This window comes from Alternaria atra (genome assembly GCF_907166805.1).
Source record: "Alternaria atra isolate CS162 genome assembly, contig: 32, whole genome shotgun sequence".
In the NCBI taxonomy this organism is placed as follows: Eukaryota; Fungi; Ascomycota; class Dothideomycetes; order Pleosporales; family Pleosporaceae; genus Alternaria; species Alternaria atra.
The window spans coordinates 1,963,271-1,988,311 of NW_025091331.1; the positions used below are offsets into that span (position 1 = coordinate 1,963,271).

Genomic DNA, 25,041 nt, shown 5'->3' on the forward strand with positions numbered 1-25,041 from the left:
GCTGTTTTTCGTCTTCACAATTTGGGGAGCTGGGCAGGCGTAAAGACTTCACAAACGCTCGTCCTTAACCTTTTCCCATCCATCACACTCCAGCTCTTCACAGCCTTCACAAATCTGCAAAGCACCCGCTACTAGCTCTCTGTATCCATTCCAAAACCCTCGGTCATCATTCCTTCTCTCCACACCACTCTACTTCAAGCTACATTCACATCCATCACCATGACTATGAACGAGACTATCCGTATCATTGGCATGCTCAGGGCCTCTGCTGCTCACAACACTGACCACGACAAGATCAATGAGCGTGAAGCTTTCTTCGCCTCCACCGACGAATCCAGCAAGAAGCTCAGGACTGCTGCAGCTGCGCGCAAGCCTCTCTCAGTCTCTCTCCTTGAAGAACTCATCCACGCGAGCAAGCACGGTCTGCCCTACCCCAGCGAGCCCCTGACGTACGAATCCAAGGTCGGCATTGATCGCATCCTCGTCACTCTCAACAAGGCCATTTCCTGCGACGCTGCTGTCATCATCCCCAGCGTTCAGTTCAAGGACACTACCCAGGACCTCGCCAACAACCTCGCCATCGAGAACAGCAGGCGCATCTTCACCGCGCGTTCTAACATTAAGGAACTTAAGCTTATCAGCAGCAATCTCGGCATCCCCATCACATCTCCTACCATGGCTGGTCGCTTCCCGGTGCTCAGCACCTCCGACCTCCCCAAGGCTTCGGCTGAGGAGCAGTCCGCCACAGCATCGCCTGCGCGCGGCACGGCCATGCTCAACAACATCTTCAAGTCGGTGCGAGTTCCCGAGTTCCGCTTCAAGTGGATGTTCTGGGCAGAGAAGGGTCAGCAAGCCGCACCCAAGGACAAGGCAGCTTCAGAAGAGTACCTCACCCGCCCCAAGCCGCTTGGAGACCAAATCGTCTCCGTCAAGGAGTTTTATCAGCACTTCAATAATATTCCAGTGGAGAACCTGAAGCTACGAGACTCGATACACTTGTTCCATCTGGGTGTGAAACCGGTCTGGGAAGACCCGCGGAATACGCGTGGCGGCGCATGGTACTTCAAGGTCAGCAAGGACCTGGCGGCTCAGTTCTGGCATGAGATGTGCCTACTTGCCGTCGGTGACGTCTTGCAGGGGGCCGTCGAGACAAAGCGTGCCTGTAAGTCTTTTTGTTTCCACTCTTCTCACATATTTTCGATACTGACTATTCAATAGCTTTCAATGACGACATCTGCGGGATCTCGTACAGCGTTCGATGGAATGCTGTACAGATCGCCGTCTGGAACCGGGACGCGGAGAATGAGGATGGCCGTCTGAAACTTTTAGCGGTCATCCTCGACAAGCTGTCGGAGGAGCTCCGGCCGAAAAAGGAGGATAGCTACTGGTACAAGGCGCACAAGGAGCACAAGGGCTTCATTGAACAGTAGTGGGTCGGCTTTGTACCAGTAGTTGTTGCTCGGGTTGAGATGAGTTTGGTGGTGGAGATGATGGTTGGGCGAGGAGTACGTAGAATGGCTTTGAGCCACACATATAAGCATACCAGTATCGGCGTTGATGAATATATCCTTTTCAATACGCATAACAATCGGGCCTGCAATCCACCGACTGCCTCCTGCCCGATCCGACAGCCCCTCTTTCGTGACTTTTTCGTGCATCCAGGTCCACGCAGCTTTACTATAAGATCTCTGCCAGATCTCTCGGGCATTCAGACTAAGGCGCTGTGACTCGCCCGCATGTTTGCTACTATCGATCCATGGTGGTAGTGTATGCGCCAATCACAAGCATCATTCGCCGCAGAAGCACAGACCAGCCAACTTCGTAGAAGCATCATCCACTTCTCACGATTCTCCGCATCTTGCCTGCCGCCGCCTCACCACATCAACCCCTCACAAACCGCCAACCATGGCCGCGATACCTACCTCACTCTTCCGCTGGGTCGTTCCTGCCGCCATCGGCGCAAGTGTCGTGCAGAGCTCCCTCTACGACGTCAAAGGCGGAACCCGCGCCGTCATCTTCGACCGTCTGTCCGGAGTCAAGGAAGACGTCGTCAACGAAGGCACACATTTCTTGGTACCATGGCTGCAACGGGCAATTGTTTTCGATGTTCGGACTAGGCCGAGGAATATCAGCACAACGACGGGTAGCAAGGACTTGCAGATGGTTACACTCACACTGAGGGTGTTGCATCGCCCGGAGGTCAAGCAGCTGCCTAAGATCTACCAGGTATGTCTATTGTCCCCCTCACATGCAGATACGAGAAGCTCCAAGAAACCCATCTAATGCGCTGATAGAACCTCGGTCTCGACTACGACGAGCGGGTTCTCCCCTCCATCGGTAATGAAGTCCTAAAAGCCATCGTCGCTCAGTTCGACGCCGCAGAACTCATCACCCAGCGAGAGGCCGTCTCCAATCGCATCCGTACCGACTTGCTCAAGCGCGCCAACGAGTTCAACATCGCCCTTGAAGACGTCTCCATCACACACATGACTTTCGGTAAGGAGTTCACCAAGGCCGTCGAAGAGAAGCAGATCGCACAACAAGAAGCCGAGCGCGCGCGCTTCATTGTAGAGAAGGCCGAGCAGGAGAGGCAAGCCAACGTTATCAGGGCTGAGGGTGAAGCCGAGGCTGCCGACACAATCTCCAAGGCAGTGGCGAAGAGTGGTGACGGTCTAGTGTTGATTAGGCGCATTGAGACACAGAAAGATATTGCGCAGATGCTGGCGAGGAACCCGAACATTAGTTATCTGCCTGGTGGTAACTCTGGTGGCAATGGCGGTGGCTCGAGTGGCGGCAACTTCTTGCTAGGCCTGAGGTCATGATTGCTTAGGAGCGTAAGAGGCTGAAGGAAAGATGAAAGGCGGACAAGACAGAGCTGGACGAAACGCAAAAATGCATAGCCGGCGTGGTTGCTGTACAATATACTGACATGAGCGATAACACTTCTCCACAAACGAAGGAACGGAGTCTCTTCTCATGTCTCTTCTTTCTTTTCTCTTTGCAACATGACACTTCCACCGTGAGGACGTTGCCATTCGCATAATCACCTATGAAATGCCTCTACACGGTCCCCACATCGTATGTTCTTCTGGAACCGCTTTGACATTGCCTAGCAACCGCATGTCAGAATGCCCAACGCTTATTACTCAACATGCTTCGAGAACTGACAGCTTACACATAACGCTCACGGAGCAAACCATTGACGAATGGAGGGAGGAGTGCGAGTTAGTTGCAGGAACTGAAATACTGCGCTTCGGGTCGTGTTTGACACAATGCTCGCCTGAGGCCTCTCAGGTTTCGGTATGCCAACTCTCCGCCCAAAGATTCAAAACTGTTCATGCATTGCCTGGAGGAAACAAGCTTCCGAAGCTCTGATGCCACAAGTGAGGGTTCGCACACATGGTCTGCATTTGGATATTCGGACATCCGGCTTTGAACTCGGTGCGAAGATGTCGCGATGTTTCGGCATGGAGGTGTGGGGATGTTTCGTGTGACGCCGGGTTATACACTGGGATGCTGTCCGCGCGAGGTGTCTTGTTATAGTGGAGTTTCGAGGATCGCAGCTTTCACGTGTGAAACGAAGCCCTCAAGGACAATGAGGGTAATCGCACATTCCATGTCTGAACGCTTGCTTCTTTCCACGCCACTTTCACGACCATCCAGGCTTTGATCTTTACAATCCTGCCCTCTTGACTCGTAGATCAGTCACAATCGTATTCGGCGATGAGACGTCACGCAGAACCTATGTTCCAGCTCGTTTCGGAAGGCTGCTGCACCATCATGGCGGGGGGAGCCTCGTTACATCCTGGCCGCAGATCTCGACGAATCGGATTACGCACTTCAAGCGATCAACGAGACTTCCCGATGGTCTCTGAATATCTCGCATGAAGCAGACACCGGTTCTGGAGAAACACAGGCTTCTCTCAAGGCAGCGACAAAACGATGGCGGTCAAAGGACTTCAACACGGCACATTCGTAGGTGCCTACCTATAGCGCACTCGTGCAGGACAGACAGAGCAGCTGCGCCACACTACTGATACAATGCACAACCTTGTCTTCACCAGGCTGGAGAAACGATAGGACGAGAGAAATCGGTGTTGGGCCTGGCGTAGATGCCCCAGGTTAACAAGCGGCAGGTTGTCGTGGCTGTGCACTTCAACAAGCTGTCAGCCAGCGAATCACACAGGGTGTGGCCATACAACGTGGCTTGACCCTCCCCTTTCCTCGAGGCAGGCTCACCAGCAGGCACTCTCCAGTCTGCTCCGCCCTTGGATGTTCCAAGTATATACATACTAGCCATGAACGCAAGAGGCGAAGGTTGCGTACACGTCTCTACTTACGTCTTCGGACCGCCCGTCTCGCTTAGCAATGGCGATCCAACAGCGCAACAAGCAAACGAGCATCATCCTCACCTTTAGAATTCTTCAATTTGTCAAACAGCTTCGTCGACGTGTCAAGCCGCGTGTGCTCAAAGGCTCAATCGATGCGAACGCTCTTGGCAGCAGAGTCTCGCCAAGCCTCCGAAGTATTGCCAACGGTCTATCGCGGATCAGCGTCCAGGATGCGAAGCAGTCGCGTCGTGTCGCCCATCGCATCTGCAAGTGTCAGCACAAGAATCTGGAGCTGAACCGATCGTCGCGCAAGCTGCAGACGCCGGGTTCGGCTGCTCCCGCGAGTCGAAACCTAGGGGATGAGGTGCAACAGTACGTTCATGTAAACTTTTGTTTAGTTTCAACTACTAAACCTCCGGCCCTAGTATGCTTCGCTCGGTCGACGGCAAGCTCCATGCCGCAGGAAATACCTTCTCGTCTATTGCGGGTAGCAACAAACTTTTCCTCAAACACCACAATGCGCCGATCTTTGAGGCTTGTTCCCTGAACGAAACTATACAGATCCTCGTGGCAGTACACGAAGCGATCAACGTGCTTGCGGAGTGTCGCCGGCAGTATAGTGACGACTGGCTCTTGGCCCAAGGGCTTGACGCTGGACTTATCCTTGACGAAAACTTCATTGCCAACTATGAACATCTATTGCTGCGACTGCAGACAGACCTCATCGGGGCCTTGGCACAGAAAGTATTCAAGGAGCTACTCCACGGTGATCACGACAAGAAGCAGCGCAAACTACTAGCATGGTTCACTGAATTCGCCGAGAAGCCCCAAGCTCTCAGCACCTTTCCATGGACAATCAAACCCTCGCTAGCTGTACTTTGGGGAGTGTGCTGGATGTTCTATGACGAACAGACGAATCGCAACAAAGACCGCGTGCGATACGACGCAGTGCTGCAAAACCTCAATCTTTCGTGGGATACGGGTGCATCGTCCGACTGTATGTGTTACATTTCTCCTCGCCCAATGAGGCTTCCTACTTAGGTGGACAAGTTGTTAAGGTTTGTGGCTGTCCAGTCGATCGGTGCTAACGCATTACAGACCTCAGCCTCGGCCGCGAGCTGATTGGCGAACAGCCGCAGCATGCGACGCGTGCGACAAACGGGAATGTGGGCCATGATCTGTTCCAGGCACGAAACACGGAAACCTGGGAGCCCGATCTGAGTTCGGATGGTCTTACGAGCAGGCTGCCAGTCTTGAGGGTCAGTCAGGCTGGAGGAGCGGAGCCATCGCCGCGACCAGGTAAGTGCCTAGTGTCCCGTGTCCGTTTGAGTTGAGTCACGAACGGTTACCTACCCTGGTTTCAGGCTGGAGTAATCCATACCTAGGTAGCTGCAGCTAACAGATCCAAATCCAGATACTTATTATCGCTCTGCCGCCCAAGACTATCAGGCAGTTCCGCCCGTTAATTTTTATTTGCCTCAAGATCCAGGCATTGCTGCGCCACCTCTAACGGCCTTTCCGCATCTGGGCTCCGACCACCATAATTCTTGGCATCCACAGTATACGTTGCCACCTCAAGACAGTCCGCGTCATCTGATCACATCTACTCCAGTTCCGAGAGTTAGAGTCACCGGAGCGACGGAAAGCAATCCTTTTGCTCAGCCACAAACTGTCTTCGCGTCTTCTGGTATATATCGACCAAGTCGCCAACCTGAGGCCCAGCAGCAGTGCTTTGACCCCCAATACTTCAGCATATACCCTCAAGACATCATGACCGAGCTATCGCCAGATCCTGCTCCCATGCAAGTCCCGCACGAGCATAAGCGAAATATTTCGATCAACTCGCTCACCGATATGCCTACACCAGTCAGCATGAGCGGTCCTCGGTCTCCCCTAACATCTCCAACTGCTGGCGAACGACCGATAATAATCACAAGCCCGCCACGAAGTCACAGCAGAGGGATTTCTGTGGATTCCTCACAAGATGGTGACGATGACGGATCACTACGGAAGAACCACAGCTACAAACGCGCCGAAGAACCGCCGCGCAACGAAGACGGCAAGATGGTTTGCAAGTATCAAGAATGCCGTGGTACATCTTTCGACCGAAAGTGTGAATGGAGGTGAGTGTTTCTTCCCAAAAATCCTAACAAAGACCTTGAACTGACTTTGCCACAGCAAGCACATGGACAAGCATGACCGACCTTACAAGTGCAACGTCAAGGGATGCGAAAAGCTCCAAGGCTTCACTTACAGCGGTGGCCTTCTTCGTCACGAACGTGAAGTTCACAAGATGCACGGTGGTACCAAGAAGTCACTCTTCTGCCCCTTCCACGACTGCAAACGCAGCTCAGGCGCCGGCTTCACGCGGAAGGAGAACCTGGCTGAGCATGTCCGCCGCGTACACCGGAGAACATCAATGTCAGCAGATATGCATGGCTTGATAATCCGCCGCGACATGGTCAGGCGCGAGATGGAAGGTTCGCCCGTCGCTGAGTCACGCGCTTCGGAGTCACCTTACAACCGCCCTATGGAGTACCGTGAGGAAGAGGATCTGAGTCTGAAGCGCAAGCGAGTAGGCTCTGACTCTGGCGTCTCAGACCGTGGCAATGACGAGATGCGCTCCGAGATCAAGCGTCTTCGACAAGAGAATGAGGAGAAGGACTCACGACTACGGCAGCTAGAGCAAGCTGTTATGGCTCTGCAGCAGAGTCACAGGTAACTATGAGCTGTTTTTGGGTCTCTTCACGTTATCAGTGTTAAGGCCACTGGGTACATCTCCACGGCGCACTTTCCTTGCCTCGTTGTCTGTTTCATAACTTGTCGCTCACTGTACATATTACTGGAGCGTTTTACCTGTACCACTCTAAACTGTAATGTTTCCTTTACTTTACTCTAAGCGCACCCTAAGCATGGCTGGTACATGCTCACCTACGAAAGCTATGATACCAAAGACTGCGACGGATTGGATAGGGGAGAAATGGAGGATAGGATTCGATGATACCTCACTCAGACCGGAGAAATGAAGGACAGAATATGCCACTCAGAATTAGAAAAGAACAAACAAACAAACTGCTTCAAGCTCTAGCATGCTGCATGATCATGTCGTTCGTTGCATGAGGTCAAGGTTGGCTTTGGCTTTCCGCCCCGAACAAAGATGCACACTCTAGTCTCGTTCGCAACGCCCTTCCGTATGTGATGCCTAGTAGGATTGCCTTACCCGCGACGTTATGAAGAAAAGGGCGCGTGCACTGGCTGCCTAGACAGACGTTCGCATATGCCCAGGCAACCGCGCCGCTATTATGACCGTTGTAGGTATAGTATCCGAGTACGGGAGACTACTGTACACTGTGAGATTACCTAGGTCTAGTATGGCGTCACCGATAAGTCTTGCAAACTTCTTCACTTTCTAATCCGCGGCCTCCGGCTTATTGTCTCGTCCTGATTTCTCATCTTAAGGCCTTCTTTTGCAATTGGTGGTCCGACGGACTCCGAACGGAATCAACGGACATCGCCCGGCTCCCAGTTCGCCTTCTTACTCACACTTCTCCCTCAACAGAAGCCTTGTGGCCAATTTTCGCTGAGGTATTTAGCCTCGGGAATCAAGTATGACTCTTACCCGTCTACCTATTGCCCAACAACCTCGTTGTCGCAGCTTGATTGGACGCCTAATGGAGCATGTGACAACGTGTTAGCGCGTTTGGTGGGACGTGTTACGTGTCTTGATGCCTGATGTGCCGTGTCTTGCCGCCCGCACGTAGCGGTAGATGGAAGATGGATGCAGGATATGTGGAGCTGGATGGAAACAAGATAGAAGATGTCAGGATTAGAAATGACAAGTGTGGCGGTGCAGGGCTAGATCCTGCGGGTGGCACGGGTGTGGGATCGTGGCGTCGATGCCTAGCGGCGGCGATCATGCTGGACCTGCAGGCGCATACGCGACACGCTCTCTCGCGTGGACTTGCATCGTGATTATTGACGTGACATCCTTGTCTTGCAATCGCCTTCTCCGCGATTCTTTTCAGTGCCATACTTCATGAGCCACAGTATTATGATTGTAGGACACGACTTTGGGTTAGTCGGGTCCGCGCAAGTATGACAGCGCATAGAGATGACGCTTTCTCGACTGTGCCTCAGTCTGCCGCCCTTCGCGCTGCTGATCACGAGTACGACACAACAAGCTATACGCTCATTCTCGCTATCAACTCTACACCATGACGTGTATGCCGACGGACAGCTTATCCGACAGCACAGCGTTCTGTCCACGTCACCGAACCCGTTCGTAAATCACGCTCGCCAGCCCCTCGCTGTGCGACGCCTGCTACCACCGCTTCAAAGCTCTGTCTAAGCATCGTTCCATGGTCGAACATGCCTTGAGTTATGGCTACAAGAAGAGCATGTACGAATGACAAGCGTCGAACGAGCTGTTGTCCAAGAATGTGTTCTCAGCTGTGATCATCAGTTGTTATACACCGAGTATAATAATGGAAAAACTCCTTGTTCCTTCACATACGACCATAGGACACTGAAAATTAGTTCACCCTCGCCATCCGTCAAAACTCACGGTGCCGTGTTGAGGTCAATTAACTGAGGTTGGTCTTCGGTTACCCGTTTCAGGAATCGCGACTCCGTCCGCAGCCCCCACCACCATAGCCCCGAATGACCATTAACAGTCATTCACCATTCCTGTATGCGTATAACAGTACTCGCTGCAATAGCAGCGCACTGGTTTAAGGATGAGTTGCCGCCAGGATCGGGCTCACAACCTTCCTGTCCTCCTCACATTGTCTCAGCTGCAGTGCTACTCCCTCTACGGTCCTAACTTCTCCGTGTGCTTACTATGGCGCCCAAGAAGAAAAGTAAAGATCTTGCGCACTTGCACTCTCTTGTTCAGCTCGAGGAAGAGCCGACTCCGCTCACGCAGGAAGACGTGAAAGCTATGTTGATTCCTTCAAGCTACAAGTCACACAAGTACACTATGGATCTCTGGATAGAGTAAGTCAAGGGCTGGCATTAGGTGCAAATCTTTTGCTAACAAGCTAGATTCTTCGAAACCTTCTACCCTGACGAACCCGTAAACCCTAAGTTTGGAGAAGCACCCGCTGTGTACCGTATTAAGATGCACCTGTTCTGGCTTGCTGCAACAAGAACTGGCCAGCTGGACGAGAACATCACAGACACTACTCTTCGAAACCGCCTGTCTTCACTCAAACGAGCCATCAAATTATACACTGGTTACCAATATAGCTCCGCGCAGAACAAGGAGCTAGAGAACTACATCACGAAAGAGCTCGTACATAAAGAGAAGATTGGAACTGGGGCTTATATCAAGCCAGTGGCTCCTTTGCTCGTCGCTGAGGATTTGATCCAATTTATGTGGGTGTGCGACGAATATCAATTTGCGCATCCACGTGCACGTCTGCAGTTGGCTTTCTCCATCGTCCTCATGACATATTTGGGCAGTCGCCCAGGAGAAATCATCGAATCAGCAGCCTGGAAACACAGTAATGAGGGGCTCCTGTATGGTGACATCACTCTCGTACGTTTCCAAAATGAAGAATACGTAGGGTTTCTTCTTCATGTCAAGTTGCGCAACCGAAAAGGACACCGCAACAACAAAAAGCACTCGTAAGCAAGGATCCTCCAAGCGCAAAAGACTCAACTCTAAGAAAAAAACAGACCTGTAATGCTTCTCTACGAAGAACCTACGCGAGCTCTATGTCCAGTCACACATTTTTTGGCGTTAGCACTAGCAGACGGAGTGTTTGCGGACTGTCAGTCTTTCCAAGACGTTGCAGCACAGCAACTGCCACCAGGTAGTAAACTGTACAAATATCGCTACAAGCCGGAGGCGAAGAAAAGACCTATCCTTCGAGGTATCTGCCACAACGGCATAGTCTCCGAAAACGATATCCTCACATACAATTGCTTCAACAACATGATCAAGGGTCTTGGACAACGGGCTGGGTACGAAGACAGGCTGAGTGCATATTGCTTCCGCAGGGCTTATGCTGTAGCAGTAGAGAGTATGTATCACACGATGATATGATGCTTGCTTTCAACTGACCATCTAAAAGAGACGGCAACTCCAGCTCAGAGGAGGTTACTTATGGGTCATTCCAACGATGATACGGTCTTGTATTACATTTCCGGCATCGTGGGAGTTGATAGCCAGTCCATGATCCATGGGCGAGAGCAAAAGACCAAACTCATTGACGAAAACACTTCTATGATGTCGAAAAGGAATCTTCTTGCACCAATGCCTCCCGGATCTCAACTCACCGACCGTGTCATACCAAAAGCCAAGGAGATTAGTAAGACTGTTAAGGAAGTGAGTTTATTGGAACGAACTTCAAGCCAAGAGTATGCTATACGACGGCAATTCCGAAAAGTCGCGTACCGTAAGCAACGGGAGGCTTTTTTCGGGGGGGAGAGTACTAGTTCTTCCGATGCTGCAACATCATCGACTTCTGGACAAACCACAACAAAGCCTTTACGTACTCCATCGCGATATCTGCAAGCTCTATTGAAGTTTGAGCCTGAACGGAAAGCTATGTCGAGACTGCTTTACCCCGGCTGCGCTACAGCAGCTGATATCGCGGCCGAAGGAACTAAGATTTCGCTCGATGTCATACTCGAGCCAATGGTGAAAATCTCTCGTCCGGAGAAGAAGCGGTACGCCTATGCTTCTGCTTCACCCACTAAGGAGAACCGTTGTGGTGTGTGTGGACATCAGTTTCATAAGAACAACAAGAGGTACGTACTCCGCATTATGTTGTGTGCTCTACTAACGATGGCAGATCAAGGCCGGATCGAATGAATGAGCACTTACTTCATTGTGCTCGCAAACAACACATACAACATGCACGAGAACACATGGACCGTCAATTCGCCTACATTCACCGTTGTGCTTGGTACGACTGCAATTTCAGCTTCCGTGGAAAATCTTGCGGGACCAACTCTTCTCATGTGACGAGGCATATCCACGATATACGCAGTCACCAGTGTCTATGGAATGCGTGCCTCCAGATTTTCCAGGGTTACGAGAAGCTTGCTCATCACGTCTCTGAAGAGCATCGAGTCCCTAACGATTGGACTATGCTGACAAAGATGCACTACTGTTACGAGCACGACGAATGGTGCCGCTCAGACGAGCTGTGGTCACAGCATCTTGAACTATACCACCTCTTGGAACTCAACAACTTCTGCGGCATCATCCGGCTTGATGGTGTGATTATAGTTGCCGGGCATTGCCTCTTATGCTTAGGCGATACGAATGCGCCGTTGCCTGATCGCTTTCTGCAATTTGACAGCGCTTTCAATCTGCATACCCATATGAGAAAACATCTAGCTCAACTAGATGTTCCTCCAGCTGTTTGTCCGCACCCGCACTGCCAAAGCACACTTGGCTCTGAGGAAACGTTCTGGAGCCACGCAGAAACCGTCCATGGCATGCCGCCTTTTGGCCCTCGCCGAACAACGGGAAAGCGCAAAACACCAGACGAGCTTGAGGATTCTGGAGATTACGCGTCACACACCGCTGACAGCACGCCAGACCCGCCCAGCAATGACATTGATCCATCATGTAGGGTTGCGGCGGGCGATCATTCAGCGGCAATTTCGGACGAGGCAGTGTCAGCCTCCGGCGCTTAGTGACAGGATTAGAAACGCAGAGAGTAGCTAAACCTAGAAATACATGGCCTCGTGACTCAGCTAGCACGTCTTCGTCGCTAAAGCATAGGCGAACATAATGATTGCAAGGTAACAGAAAGGAAAGCATTGTATCAAACAATTTGGCTTCATAGTCTAATCTGCATGTGCGCCAATGCACGTTCTGACAGCTGACGAGATGGATGCGTGGCCGCCAGCGTAGTCTTCTGGACCTTAACGACGTGCTCTAGCAGCACCGCAGCCTCTTTCGTTTGCCCATTTATCATCATACGCATCAGCAAGCGCGTGCTGCGATGCCGCGCCAGATACAAAAGTAATGGTGACTTGGATGCTAACTTACCGCAGTAGGATTTAGAAATGCGAAGGTGTTTACACATTCAGAATTACTTGGGAAAATTGTCGGCCACAGATCCATTCCGTACGTTCTTGGAGCACGTTTATCCTATTGAGTCCCAGCACTTACCGATATCAGCTAGGCCAGAACCACAATCTTTACCTCAGGCTGGCTTTCCTGGGAGCGCGGGTCTCGAAGGAGAACTACGTAGTATTACTCACTCATCGACACTCGTCTCTACTTCCTTGCCTTGCTGGGCCTCCAAAAACTCCCAAACCTCAGTTTGCCCTTCCATCCTTGCAACATTAGCAGCCGTATATCCTCCTTGGTTCTTGATAAGTAGAGATGCTTTCCATGACACTAGCAGTTGTACCACGTCTAGATATCCATAGCTCGCAGCCCATATCAGAGCTGTACGACCGTAGCTGTCTTGGCGGTCGATTTGGACGCGGCGGGTTGAAAGAAGCGCTTCCACAGTCGCTGGGGACCGGACAAAGAGTGCCCATAACAATGGCGTCCAAGCGTCGATATCGACGTCATCTTCACCGCCACACTCATTCTTGAGTAAAGTGCGCAAAGTGTTAGTATGCCCTCCTTGACATGCCCAGGAGATCGCATTCCGTAGGTCTTTGTCTTTAGCGGCTTTATCAATCCCTGTTTTGTGCATCAAAGTACTGACCACTTCACTTTGACCATTCCTCGCAGCCCACAACAGTGGAGAGTGCCCCTCGACATCCCTGAGATTGAGGTCAATAGAGGGGTGTCGAAGTAAGACCTTCAGAGCTCGTCTTGCGCCTTCCCCCGCCGCCCAGGATAGTACTGAGCGCCCATGTTTGTCAACTTGATTGATATTGATCAACGGCTGCTTCAGCAATAGTTGCACAATACTTTCATGGTCTCCTGACACAGCCCAGAAGAGTGGCGTCCAACGTGCGTTATCCTGGTCGTCTATTCTGAACGCTCCATATTCAAGCAGGGCTTCAACAACCTCTAGGTGGCCATTGCCCGCTGCAAATGACAGTGCTGATCTTCCAGATTTGCCTTTGGAAGTAACGTCTGTACATGGCTCGTTGAGAAGCATCTGGACAGCATCTACATGGCCATACTGCGCCGATATAGTTAAGGGTGTTTGTCGGTCGATACCAATGCCATTAGGGTTTGCGCCATGCTGAAGCAACACCTTAATACACTTTAGAGAGGACATCCTCGCTGCCCAGAATAGTGCCTGATGTTTTCTTGCATCGTTGTCAAACTCTGCCTTCTTTATAATTTCGGAAAGCAGCATAGCTAGGTTAAAGAATGCAGCTACTTCAATTGTCTCGAAAGTATCTGGAAACGAGTATTCTATGTTATTTTTGATCCAGTAGTATTTCAACCAGTTTGTCAACACGTAGCTGGGAGTCGTCGTCAATCGACTAACGGCCTCTCGGACAGACTTCGTGGCGATGTCTTCGCATAAGGAGTAGTGCTCTGCCCAATGTGTCGCAGCATAATCAAAGAACCTGTATTTCTGGGCGATCAGAGTGCATTGCTCCTCATCTAAATCGCGCGAGTCCTTAAAAAAGTTATTTAGGCCGAGATGATCGTCTGGGTCGAGAGGGCCGCCTGAGGCCATTGCATCGAAGTCCGCGTATGGCAATGAGTGATATGAATTGGGCGAATTGGTCTCGAGGCTCGTTCTTTCTGACGCAAAAATGTCCAATTGGAATTCCTCTAGGAGCAGATACTGTATACATGCTTGTGACATGCCCAGCGCTGCATCCGATAAAGGAACTGCAAGGCTCTGTACTGACCCGTCTGGAGAACGAAGTGCGAGGTCTGTTAGATATTCCTTAGCGGACTGGTGTATGAGCGAAACTTTTGAGTCCTCGTGGGAGATCTGATTCATCTCTCTGATGCGGACGAAGGACCCCACAACGTTCTGTAGCGTTGAGCTGATAGAAATCTGCAAATCATTTACCACATCGGCTACAGATTTGTGGTCTTGATCAATCGTGAACGCAGTGTTTATCTCCACCAATGTCAAGTGTCTCGAGCTTCCAATGAGCAGACGTAGTATCTTCCCAGCATCTTCTCGATCTCCAAATGAGATTCCACGTAAAAATCTGTTATAGGTAGCTTCGAGGTTCTGGGGGAACGTGTCGATGATTCGTTCGAAATCTCTCTTTGACGCTTTTGGACTTGTTTCCAAGCTATGTAATACCATATTCAACCAGAGAAAACTCTGATCAGACCTGGAATACAGCACTCGCTCTAGATAGCTCCTCGTGTCGTCGTCACAATGGAATTTGTTCGCAATCTCGCCGACCTTGCTTCGAATGACCAGCTTCACGTCTTCGATGACATTGCCCTGATCTTGCTCGATTGGTAGTCTATTTTTCATCAACCCCGTGAGGTTGTATGAATTGCCGAGCGATGGGCGACTGGTTATCAGAAACTTAATGCAGTTTTGGGACTGTGGATGTACATCCTGTGGCTCGTTTACTAGCCGCATTATGGCGTTAAGGAAGCTGTTGCGCGTCTTTACTTCACACTCATCAATCGCGTCTACTATGATTCTGACCGCGCCTGATGTGGAATCGGTAATTATTTTCAGGAAAAGTTCCCAGAGCGCTGGGAAGGAGTTCGCAAGACTAGGCCCGTCCAATTCGAATCGAGTTTTAACGTATTTGATGAGTTTTCGGCGCTGTTGTACGATTTGATACAGGATAGCTCGGAGTATAGCGTTTGCATCTCTCTGAGATTTGACTTTGTCGTCGCAGAAGAAGAAAAAGACTTGAGACTTGGCAGAAGTAGCACGATCCAGTCTTAGGTGGTCTGTCAGATATGCAGAGAGCATGGTTTTGCCACAGCCAGGTTCGCCTGTGATCCAAAGTAGTTTTGTTTCTTCAGCAGTTAGCCAGGCCAGATATGCAGGGTGGCTCAGAATCCAGCTACAGGTCCCCTGTACCGGTGTTGGTAGTTGTGCTTTGTACTCTGCAAGGTAGATTGAGTTCAGCAGGACCATACAAGATCTTTCAGTTTCACTTAAAGCTGACAAATTGCTTAGCTGATGCTGTCCCGTAATTTGTCTTTCGTTACATACACTGGTTGGATGATGTGCGGTCTGCTTTCATTGCCATCTCTCGGTTTAAGAGGGCTGTTCTGGTCAATCGTTTCATGACATTTAAGGTATAACTGTAACCGTCATCCGTTGCCCCTTCAAAACGACACATCGTTCTGTGATTCGCGAAAAGTGGTATAATATCTTCGCCTGGTATTTCCATTATGGCGGAATTTTGATCAACTACCTATATTTGATGCCATGTTAGGAGCTACTTTATGGATATATGTTTCTCTGGAAATAGTCTCACCAATTCGGAAAGCCCGGGCATTGTCTCCGTTTCATAGAAAGTAACAATCTCTAAGTTTCTCAGACGGTTTCGGGAAGAAACGGCAAGATCGCTCAGTGCTTGGGAATTAGATCCCAGGGTTGTGAGAAGGTCATCTCGTATAGACCCGGCTATGCCTGCAATCCGAGATGCGCGGGAACACATGTTGACGACTCTTCCCACTATTTTTCCAATATCGGCTCCTTTCGAACCGCGGTGTGGTGTTCCAAAGAAAACAATAGCTGAAGTAGCAGATAATATGCTACCGTGTAAATGGTCGTCCTCATGTGCTAGAACAAGAGCCTGAAAGAGAGGTCAGGATCTTATTGGTACAGTACTGGCGAGCTTCTTACCTGTTTGCACACTATGCCTCCAAGGCTGTGGCAGATGAATATTATCGGACGTTGTTTTCCTTCCGAAACGGCTTTGAGAGAGTTCAAGAGATTCCCGGAATAGTCTCGTAAGGTGGCCACTGAGTTGCTCCAAAAGAGCTCAGATGGATACCCATAGGTGAATACGCGAGACCCTGGAAGAGCACTCGGAAGCAGGTCTCGGAGCCACAAAGTTCCGTTCTCGTGTTGCCATGTTGTATAAGCGTCCCCATTCAGTCCATGTATAGCCACGATATCCACTCCTATATGGTCTTTCGAGTCTTCAGGCAGCTCGTTTTCGTTGAGAAGGAAGAGTCCGTAGGGCTTTGTTCGTACGGTGGCTGGCACTTGGACCTGCGGGAACTGTCGCTGGGGAGGTTTCTAAGAGATCTTAACGTCAGGAGTGGGTTCCATGGCTTGCTTGCAATGTTGATTCGGACAGGTACTAACCTCAGGAGCTAGCTCTTTCCGTCTAAGTTTCCGTAGTCTGTTGCGCAACTCCAGCATCACGTTCGATTTGGACGGTCTGCCCCGCGACGTAACGATGATTAACCTACGGCAAATGAAGCTGTGAGAAGCAGACTCGAACTGTTGTAATCTGGAGCAGTTGGGACAGGAAAGATCGTACCTGCCGTTCCTCAGCGGCGCATGCCTGTGCCGCAGGCTTACCTCACTAGTCCCAGTTCGTAATGGCATGCTAGTTCTTATTATGCACTCCGACGTGCCGATTTGTGGCCAGTTTAGCCAATCATGATCCAATATTAAGCGCGGGGACAGCGTCACCCCTTCTGTCTCCCGAGCCTGATGTTTTCAAGGTTGAAAACCTCGCATTAGGATTAGTGACCACATATGAAAGTGAATTAACTATCTGTAGTCTATCACCCGTTGCTATTGTGAAGTTCGCTAATATAGGAACCGTGTTAGGGTTTAAAGCTCGAAATCTCTACGAAAATGTTCATTACCGTAATGTCCGTGCACCTTGAGGGACCGTGCGCCGCATGAGGGGTAATCTGATCATATGTTCCCGCGAAACATTACGATCTTGCATCAATACAATCGACGTTATGGCTACGACCAGGTTAGTATGGCACTTTTGACAAATCTGTTTCCCCAATGCTGAAAGTAGTAGTCCAACCAACAAAACCCTAGCCGTGGTCGGCTCTGGAGCCAACACAGCTACAGGGAATCTGATCTACATGGTAACCTTTTTCCGATCATCGAATATAGAATTTCGGCTTACAGGCGATAGCTTGGTGGCATAGATTTGCAAACTCTTGCGAAGCTGCAGGAAAAGGGCATAGATTCTTACGAAAAGGCTGCGCAAGAATTAAGGGACACAAATGAGGAGCTGTACTTCTACACCCCGCGACACAGGGTCACTATCAAAGGTAGTTAACTATCATCAATCAGACCTACACCATACCGCGCGCCGCTGACATGGTTCAAAGATCGGATTTCATCTGCCGATGGCCTTCTTCTCGTTGTAACGCCACCTCTTCAGGCAGCCGACGCATTTTTCACTGGGGATTTCGTCGATGAGGTTAAGGGCTCAGAGTCGCTCTTCGCAAAGGGGAAGGCAATAATCCTGGTTAAGACTCCGTATGAAGTCCCCAATCATTCGCTCCACCTTCTATTACAACTTGACTAATGCTACTAAGTGAAAACCACGACTGGTCGGAAAGTGTGTACAACGACTTAGTGCGAAGTATAAGAACTGCGCTTCAACATCTTGGCATCTCGGCTGGAAGGTACGTACACTACAGTTTCCAGGATATCAGAAGAATTACTCATTCAGTGCAGTACTCCTATCGTTCCAAGTAACCTTCGAGGTGAGAATTTTATCGAACCGTCTCTCAAGACTCCTTGGTATACCAACGTCACGCTGGTCACCGGTCTAGATAAGATTCTCTCATAAGATGTTCGTGAATCAACGTCTTCCGGGCGTTGGGACCTCTAGGCAATCATATTTCGAGACTGACGAAAGCTTCAAATGATTTGTGGGTGCGTTGCTTAGCTAGGAGATAAGTTTCGAGGACTCAAAGGCTGCAAACATCCAAAGGTGGTTTACCGGTTTTGTTAGGCTAGGCTAAAAGCATTTGAGCTTCCTATATCTCCTAGTTATATACTGTAAAGTTGCGGGGTAGACAACGCTAGAAGGCTCAGCTGGCTGCGCTTCTTCCTAAATTGTTTTGTGAGTCAATATCAGCCTGCACGGCTGCTTCGTGAACGTGCCTGCCTTCAATATACTAGATCCGAAGCCGTAATGTCAATCCAACCGTGCCGGGACGCCTGGTGTAACGGGACGCTTTCTCTTCCGGACCCTCGGATTATCCCTAGCGTTCTTAAATACAGACGAGTGCCATGCGCATCTATTCTGCAGCTCTCGTTCTCCTAGCACATTAGTCTCCGACGCCGAAAAGCGCGTTGTTGGATATGTTGTCGCCCGTTCTGTTAATGCTGTCGGCTGACCCCTCTATAACACTCCCCTGTTCGTTCGCGAGAGTGCATATCTGTAGAGAGCTCGGTGGACTAGAAAAGTAGCCGAGATGGCAAAGATTAAGACTGCAGCCTCGAAAGGTCGATTTAGGGTAAAAAGGATACATCCCGGCAGTTTCGCCGCACAAACAGCAAGATCGTCAAAACGCGTCCAGCCGGCCGTGCACCGTTAGTAGCTCTTGGCATGCAGTAGCTTGCAGTAGCGTGTTCATATGTCGCAGTACGCTATCGTAATGAATTTAAGGCTATTCCATATCCAGTCAGTTTCTAAACATAACTGTGGCGTATGCCAGCGGCTTCCTGCAAGCGTGTACACCAACATACTTAACTTGCTTGCATCGTACCTACACGTCCTAAGACCCTATCATGCCACCCTTAGTTACTTGTGCCTTCTCTTCAGTTCCAAAAAAAATCAAGCAAAGAAAAAGCGAGACCTATCCTAGAGTTGTTGAGTAATGTAACATAACGGCAGTTACCTCTTCTAACGGCTCTCCAAGTTTCTAGGCGGCAATAAAGGGACTACATATTGGTGTGCATCCCCATCCCTCTTCATCGAGTATAGGTTTACAAAAAGAGACTGAGAAGAGAAGGACAGACCTGTCCTCATAGCGACAAACATACGAGCGACCTAAAGGTCTACACTACAGATCCACACTCTTCCAGACCCAACGCCCACACCAACCATAGTCCCACACACAGACGAATGCGACGGTCGATACTCAGATGGTATCCACAGCATGTTGTTGCCAGCATGCTGGACCCAGATGCCGTCTGAGCTAAAACCAGTGCCTAGGTACATAGGGCGCGCAGGTTCTGCCAAATCCATCCTGCTAGAAGTCTCTAGGCTCTGAATGTCGATAGTGCCTATTTCAGTGTAGAGGCGAGAACCAGTGAGATCAAAGGACAAGTCGTGGAGAGTTCTGCCAACGTCGAGCGTGTGCAGGCACACGCCGCTGCTCGCATCCCACATCTTGACGGTGCTGTCGTAGGACGCCGACGCCAGCCGGGTCGAGTCGTGCGAGAAGGCCACCGAGCTGACAACACTGCTATGGCCCTCGAGCGTCTGCAGACACGCGCCGCTGCTCGTATCCCACATCTTGACGGTGCTGTCGTCGGACGCCGACGCCAGCCGGGTCGAGTCGTGCGAGAAGGCCACCGAGCTGACATATCTGCTATGGCCCTCGAGCGTGTGCAGACACGCGCCGCTGCTCGCATCCCACATCTTGACGGTGCTGTCGTAGGACGCCGACGCCAGCCGGGTCGAGTCGTGCGAGAAGGCCACAGAGTTGACATAATCGCTATGGCCCTTGAGCGTCTGCAGACACGCGCCGCTGCTCGCATCCCACATCTTGACGGTGCTGTCGTGGGACGCCGACGCCAGCCGGGTCGAGTCGTGCGAGAAGGCTACCGAGCTGACAGAATCGCTATGGCCCTCAAGCGTGTGCAGACACGCGCCGCTGCTCGCATCCCACATCTTGACGGTGCTGTCGTGGGACGCCGACGCCAGCCGGGTCGAGTCGTGCGAGAAGGCCACAGAGTTGACATAATCGCTATGGCCCTCGAGCGTGTGCAGACACGCGCCGCTGCTCGCATCCCACATCTTGACGGTGCTGTCCCAGGACGCCGACGCCAGCCGGGTCGAGTCGTGCGAGAAGGCCACCGAGCTGACAACACTGCTATGGCCCTCGAGCGTGTGCAGACACGCGCCGCTGCTCGCATCCCACATCTTGACGGTCTTGTCGCCAGACGCCGACGCCAGCCGGGTCGAGTCGTGCGAGAAGGCCACCGAGCTGACATAATCGCTATGGCCCTCGAGCGTGTGCAGACACGCGCCGCTGCTCGCACCCCACATCTTGACGGTGCTGTCGTAGGACGCCGACGCCAGCCGGGTCGAGTCGTGCGAGAAGGCCACCGAGCTGACATATCTGCTATGCCCCTCGAGCGTGTGCAGACACGCGCCGCTGCTCGCATCCCACATCTTGACGGTGCTGTCGCCAGACGCCGACGCCAGCCGGGTCGAGTCGTGCGAGAAGGCCACCGAGCTGACAACACTGCTATGGCCCTCGAGCGTCTGCAGGCACGCGCTCCACTCATCGCTCAGAGCTGGCCTAATACTGATTGCTTCTGGCTCTTCGTGCTGGAACAGCTGTCTGATCAGACTACCTGTCGGACTGAACAGGAGTGCGGATGCATAGGTCTGAAGAGGGTAACCCTCGATTGCTCCTTTGTGGTACATAATGAATCGCCATGCGTCTTGAACGAGCCGCGCAAGTCTATCATGGTCACACATCTCCTGCCAGCGTTAGCGTCTAGGTCGAACGAAAGGCATGTAAATCTTATGCGACACACCTGCACCAGCGACCGCAGTTTTCCCATCGAGACGACGCCTTTCCCTACGCTCTTACACAGACTAAACCCCTCTAGCCAGTAGAGATACTTCTCTCTTAGAAACTCGTCGACTGCGTCTAGGACTTGCAGTTCAATGACACTGCTCGCTAAAGATTCAGGCTTCGACTCGCACAGGTGATCAACCCAGTAGATGCACGAGTAGCGCGCGGTCGCCAGTGGATCAGGATCAGGTGTTCGGACTTCATCGATCGAGAAGCCCGGCTTGACCAAATTGCTCATGTCGCGTTTCAATTTGCTAGACAGTAGCTCGAGTGACTTAGCAAACAGGCTATGGTGCATCTCGCTCTGGGACGGAAGGGTTCTAGCTCGCATCTTGTCGCTCAGATAGTCCTTGGCTGACTGATGAACGAGGTAGACTTGTTCGTCGCGAACCGTGAGAAACGATCCGCACATGGCTACAATCTTTCTTACAGTCTCCGCTACCATTGCAGCTCGACCTTCGGACCTGCACAGGCTGCCCATCTCAGCAAGGTAGAGCGGACGATATGCGACAGCTGTAGTACAGAGTAGAGACTGGCAGATATCCGCATTCCTTGCTGACAGCCGCTGGATCTGCTCTATCATGCGATCGTACAGCTGATGTAAGCCCGCTGGCGCTTCCTCAGCCACGGCGAGAGGGTCCCAGCTCTCAGGCTTCTCAAGCTCTTGCATCACCAAAGCTACCCAAAGAAAGGTGCCGTTCGCCTTCCGGTGCAGCTCATCCCGCACCTGCTTTCGCAGATCCGCTTCTCCGTGTGACTCGAGACAAGACAGCTTGTGGTCGATATATGCATCTACAGCTCGAGCTACCTGCTCCGCGTTCTGCTTCAGCTCCAGGCTCAGCTTTGATTCATCACCGACCGACTTGAACTTCTCCTCGATATGATTCTCGTTTCGACTTGACACGAGCCACTTTACACGAAGAGACAATGTGCTAGTACGGACGATAAGATCAAGGAGCTTGGGCAGGTCCACCACGCATTCGTCGAGAGCATCAACGACAAGATAAGTTGCCTTCAGCCCCCTGTCCTGCGTCATGCTTGTGAAGATTTCAGACAGCGCTACCCAAGCATTCGCATCTTCGAACAGGGCTTTGCCTGCACAATCGTACTTTTTGCGGATATGCGACATAAGTGACGGTTGCTGATCCACGAGCATATACAGCAGTCCTCTTATCACGCCCGTAGCGCTGTTGATGCGCGCGTCGGTCGCTTGACAGAAGAAGTACGACAGTAGGGCACTTTGGGGCATCGAACCTTGCAATTCGTTGATGAGGCCGCAGAGCAACATCGTCTTGCCTTTACCAGGATCTCCTTTCACCCATAGCAGCCGGCTGTGCGGGTCCTGTTGCCATTGCTGGAAAGTGGTGTTGTCGAGGACCCAGCGATAGGAGTCTGCTAGCAGTCCTCCTTTTGTATCCTCAATGCGTTTCTTGTCGTCACGAGGATCACCGGAACGTAGGTCACGGAGGCAATCTTTCAGCTTCCGAATCTCATCGTGAAGTCGTCTGAACGCTTCCTCTTCGCCTTCGCCATACACAGGCGCGATATCCACATCACATATGCCTGACATTGAGTATGCCATATCCTCTTTTAGCTTCGTCCTCCTGTCCCCTTTCCAACGTAGGCGCTCGTTGACGTCGAACTGGGAAAGAGTGCCTCCTTCAAATACTTGGTGTGGAATGCCAGTAGTTTTGTTGATCAATGAAATTAACGATGTCTTGTCACCAAGCCTCTCCCATTCTTGAGAGAAGAACTCAACTGTGCTTGGCGCGAGAAGCTCTTGGAGCGTCCAGCCACGCGTGAACCATCGACTTGACCTGAAGGCTGGCTCCCAAGTGACCTCGGTGGATATGCTGTCGGCTTCCCTCTTTTTTGTCGATACGTCTGATAGGTATACGTAGCACTTCGCCGCGTTTTGGTACCAGCGAAACATAGACTGAATAGCCAAAGAGAGCTCAGCCTTGTCCGACTTGTCGATGCAGCAGGTGTCGACCCAGAAGTACTGCAGTCCATCTCGCTGTGCTTGCTCTCCACAGAAGCGAATCTTTTCGTAGCCAGACTTGTGCTTGCCGTCGCCTCCTGCAAGGTCCGCGAAAGTCACCTCCTCTGCATCTGCCCTCCAAGTGTGTGAAAGTATCGCATAACAGGGTATCGCGTCATCGTCGAAGCTAGTAATCGTAAGGCGGCCATCTCCTTCGTACTTGAGAAGCCGCATCGACTCGTGTGGGTGTGTGGTGGCCGCGTGGTGGGAACGAGACAAGGCTTCACGCGGCAGCCTGATGGGAGCGTAGCAACTAACTTTCCTGCTCCTTTTCTAGGTCAGCTCGCAGAAGGGAGGATAAAGAGCTAGTACTAAGGTAGGCAGGTCTATAGCAGACTGGAAGCTGCAACGATGTTTAACCTAGAGGTAGCGCTTGTTGTTGCATTCTTGATGTAGTGACGGCGTCGCATTAGACTTTAGGCGGGGAAGGCGTGGCTGAACGTGCGCGCAGCATACTAGCCGCAAGGCTGTCCCGCAGCGTTGAAGGCGGCATCACGAAGACGATAGATGGGCTCGTTGGCGCTACAAGCAAAGTGGCAGAGCGCTGAGCCGCCCTGCATCATAACTAGCGAGAAGGAGAGAAGTGCCTAAGTGCACAGTGGGTGCACGAGGGCAGACACTTGACAGCCAGCACAAGCCACAGTTATTCTTAGCAGTCTACCTGCTAAGGGCATAGTGTCAGATTCGTTACGACACGATACACAGATACCTCAGCACGCTACTGCAGGCTATCCGCGTGCCAAGTGCTGCTAACAGCGCACGTCCGGTCAGACCTGTTTTGACGATCTTGCCATCTGCGCGGAGAAACTGCCGGGACCTATCCTCTTTACCCTAAATCGTCCTTTCGAGGCTGCAGTCTTGATCCTCGCTATTTTGGCTTTCTTTCTGGCCCACCGACCCTTTCGCAGATATGTACTGTCGCGAATCAACAGGGGAGTGTTATAGGAGAGTCGGTGACAGCGTTGGCAGAACGAGCGACAGCACAGTTAACGACGCGCTTTTCGACGTCGGAGACTGATGTGCTAAGAGAACGAGCGCTGCAGAATAGATGCGCGTTGCATTTATTTGTATTCAAGAACACTAGGGGTAATCCGAGGGTCCGGAAGAGAAAGCGTCCCGTTACACCGTGCGTCCCGGCACACTTTACAACTTTTGGTAATGTGTTCATAACAAGAGCCCAGGATGAATAGAACTTCTTAGCCTGAGTAAATGATGCAAAGACGCAGTCAATCAGCTGATTGCATCACTTCCCTTTTGTGGGATGTATCACGTCAAGACAAGTAAACATTCAGTCAGGAATTGCCACCACAAGCAGGGAGGACAGCCGACCCGCACCGGCCATAGGCTTGCTATGGGCGGGCGCACTGGATGGCGTCGCGAAGAGATATAAGGGCCATTCTCGATGATAGGACGGCATGCAGCTTTAGAGAGCGTAGTACCATAGTAAGCATAGCTACCATCAGATCTCTGCTTTTCCCTTACCCAGCGCTCATGAGTATGGAAGATCCGAACTCCTCATCATCCTTGGAGATTAAACTGTAGCACCTTTCTACGGCTCTAATAATTGCAGTGCTCATGCAAGGAGCCATTCGTTGTACAACCGTACGACAACTGCATCCCCAAAATATGCAGACCCTCTCCCCCTTCGAGCGCGCGTGCAACGACGGCGTCTTTCTAGTAGCACTCACTACGCTTGCCGAAGCCTAGACTTAGATCTTAGTACTCTGTATCATGCCAGATAGCCCCTGTTTCCTGCCATGCCTGCTGTGTAAGACCTGCCCACCCTGTCCTTTGGACGCCACATAACTCATAACTTTTTTTTCCAACCAGCTAAAACAGTATTCGGCTACGGCTTAGTATATGTATCAATCGCGATGTGCTCGAGGAGTACGAGGGCGTGGTGGGTCGGACGAGGAATCAACGGCAGGTCTGCAGAGCTTTAGGGCGGTGCGACAGTTTATCTCTATAACATGCAAGCTTTGGCGTTAGCTGTAGTCATGCATTGCATTACATTTTGAAGTTGCATGATAGCTATA

The 25,041-nt window shown here is 51.3% G+C and overlaps 6 protein-coding genes across 6 annotated transcripts; 4 read left to right on the forward strand and 2 right to left on the reverse strand.

Moving 5' to 3' along the window:
- Positions 1-219: 219 nt before the first annotated feature.
- Positions 220-1,430, forward strand: ALTATR162_LOCUS10415 (uncharacterized protein; the record flags this gene model as incomplete). The annotated part of the gene is made up of 2 exons (XM_043318051.1): positions 220-1,162; positions 1,219-1,430. The coding sequence occupies 2 exons, from the start codon at positions 220-222 to the stop codon at positions 1,428-1,430; spliced, it is 1,155 nt and encodes a 384-aa protein (XP_043173986.1).
- A 475-nt stretch (positions 1,431-1,905) lies between these two features.
- Positions 1,906-2,822, forward strand: ALTATR162_LOCUS10416 (uncharacterized protein; the record flags this gene model as incomplete). The annotated part of the gene is made up of 2 exons (XM_043318052.1): positions 1,906-2,226; positions 2,295-2,822. The coding sequence occupies 2 exons, from the start codon at positions 1,906-1,908 to the stop codon at positions 2,820-2,822; spliced, it is 849 nt and encodes a 282-aa protein (XP_043173987.1).
- Positions 2,823-4,368: 1,546 nt separating this feature from the next.
- ALTATR162_LOCUS10417 (uncharacterized protein) lies at positions 4,369-12,478 on the forward strand (the record flags this gene model as incomplete). Its single annotated transcript, XM_043318053.1, has 7 exons — positions 4,369-4,703; positions 4,757-5,328; positions 5,430-5,630; positions 5,746-6,454; positions 6,510-7,042; positions 12,351-12,420; positions 12,475-12,478. 7 exons carry the CDS (start codon positions 4,369-4,371, stop codon positions 12,476-12,478), a joined length of 2,424 nt encoding a protein of 807 aa, XP_043173988.1.
- A 75-nt stretch (positions 12,479-12,553) lies between these two features.
- On the reverse strand, positions 12,554-15,497 carry ALTATR162_LOCUS10418 (uncharacterized protein; the record flags this gene model as incomplete). The annotated part of the gene is made up of 2 exons (XM_043318054.1): positions 12,554-15,369; positions 15,422-15,497. 2 exons carry the CDS (start codon positions 15,495-15,497, stop codon positions 12,554-12,556), a joined length of 2,892 nt encoding a protein of 963 aa, XP_043173989.1.
- A 1,645-nt stretch (positions 15,498-17,142) lies between these two features.
- On the forward strand, positions 17,143-17,993 carry ALTATR162_LOCUS10419 (uncharacterized protein; the record flags this gene model as incomplete). Its single annotated transcript, XM_043318055.1, has 6 exons — positions 17,143-17,156; positions 17,208-17,277; positions 17,328-17,466; positions 17,527-17,677; positions 17,737-17,826; positions 17,879-17,993. The coding sequence occupies 6 exons, from the start codon at positions 17,143-17,145 to the stop codon at positions 17,991-17,993; spliced, it is 579 nt and encodes a 192-aa protein (XP_043173990.1).
- Positions 17,994-19,202: 1,209 nt separating this feature from the next.
- ALTATR162_LOCUS10420 (uncharacterized protein) lies at positions 19,203-20,810 on the reverse strand (the record flags this gene model as incomplete). The annotated part of the gene is made up of 1 exon (XM_043318056.1): positions 19,203-20,810. One exon carries the CDS (start codon positions 20,808-20,810, stop codon positions 19,203-19,205), a length of 1,608 nt encoding a protein of 535 aa, XP_043173991.1.
- Between the last annotated feature and the right edge of the window lie 4,231 nt (positions 20,811-25,041).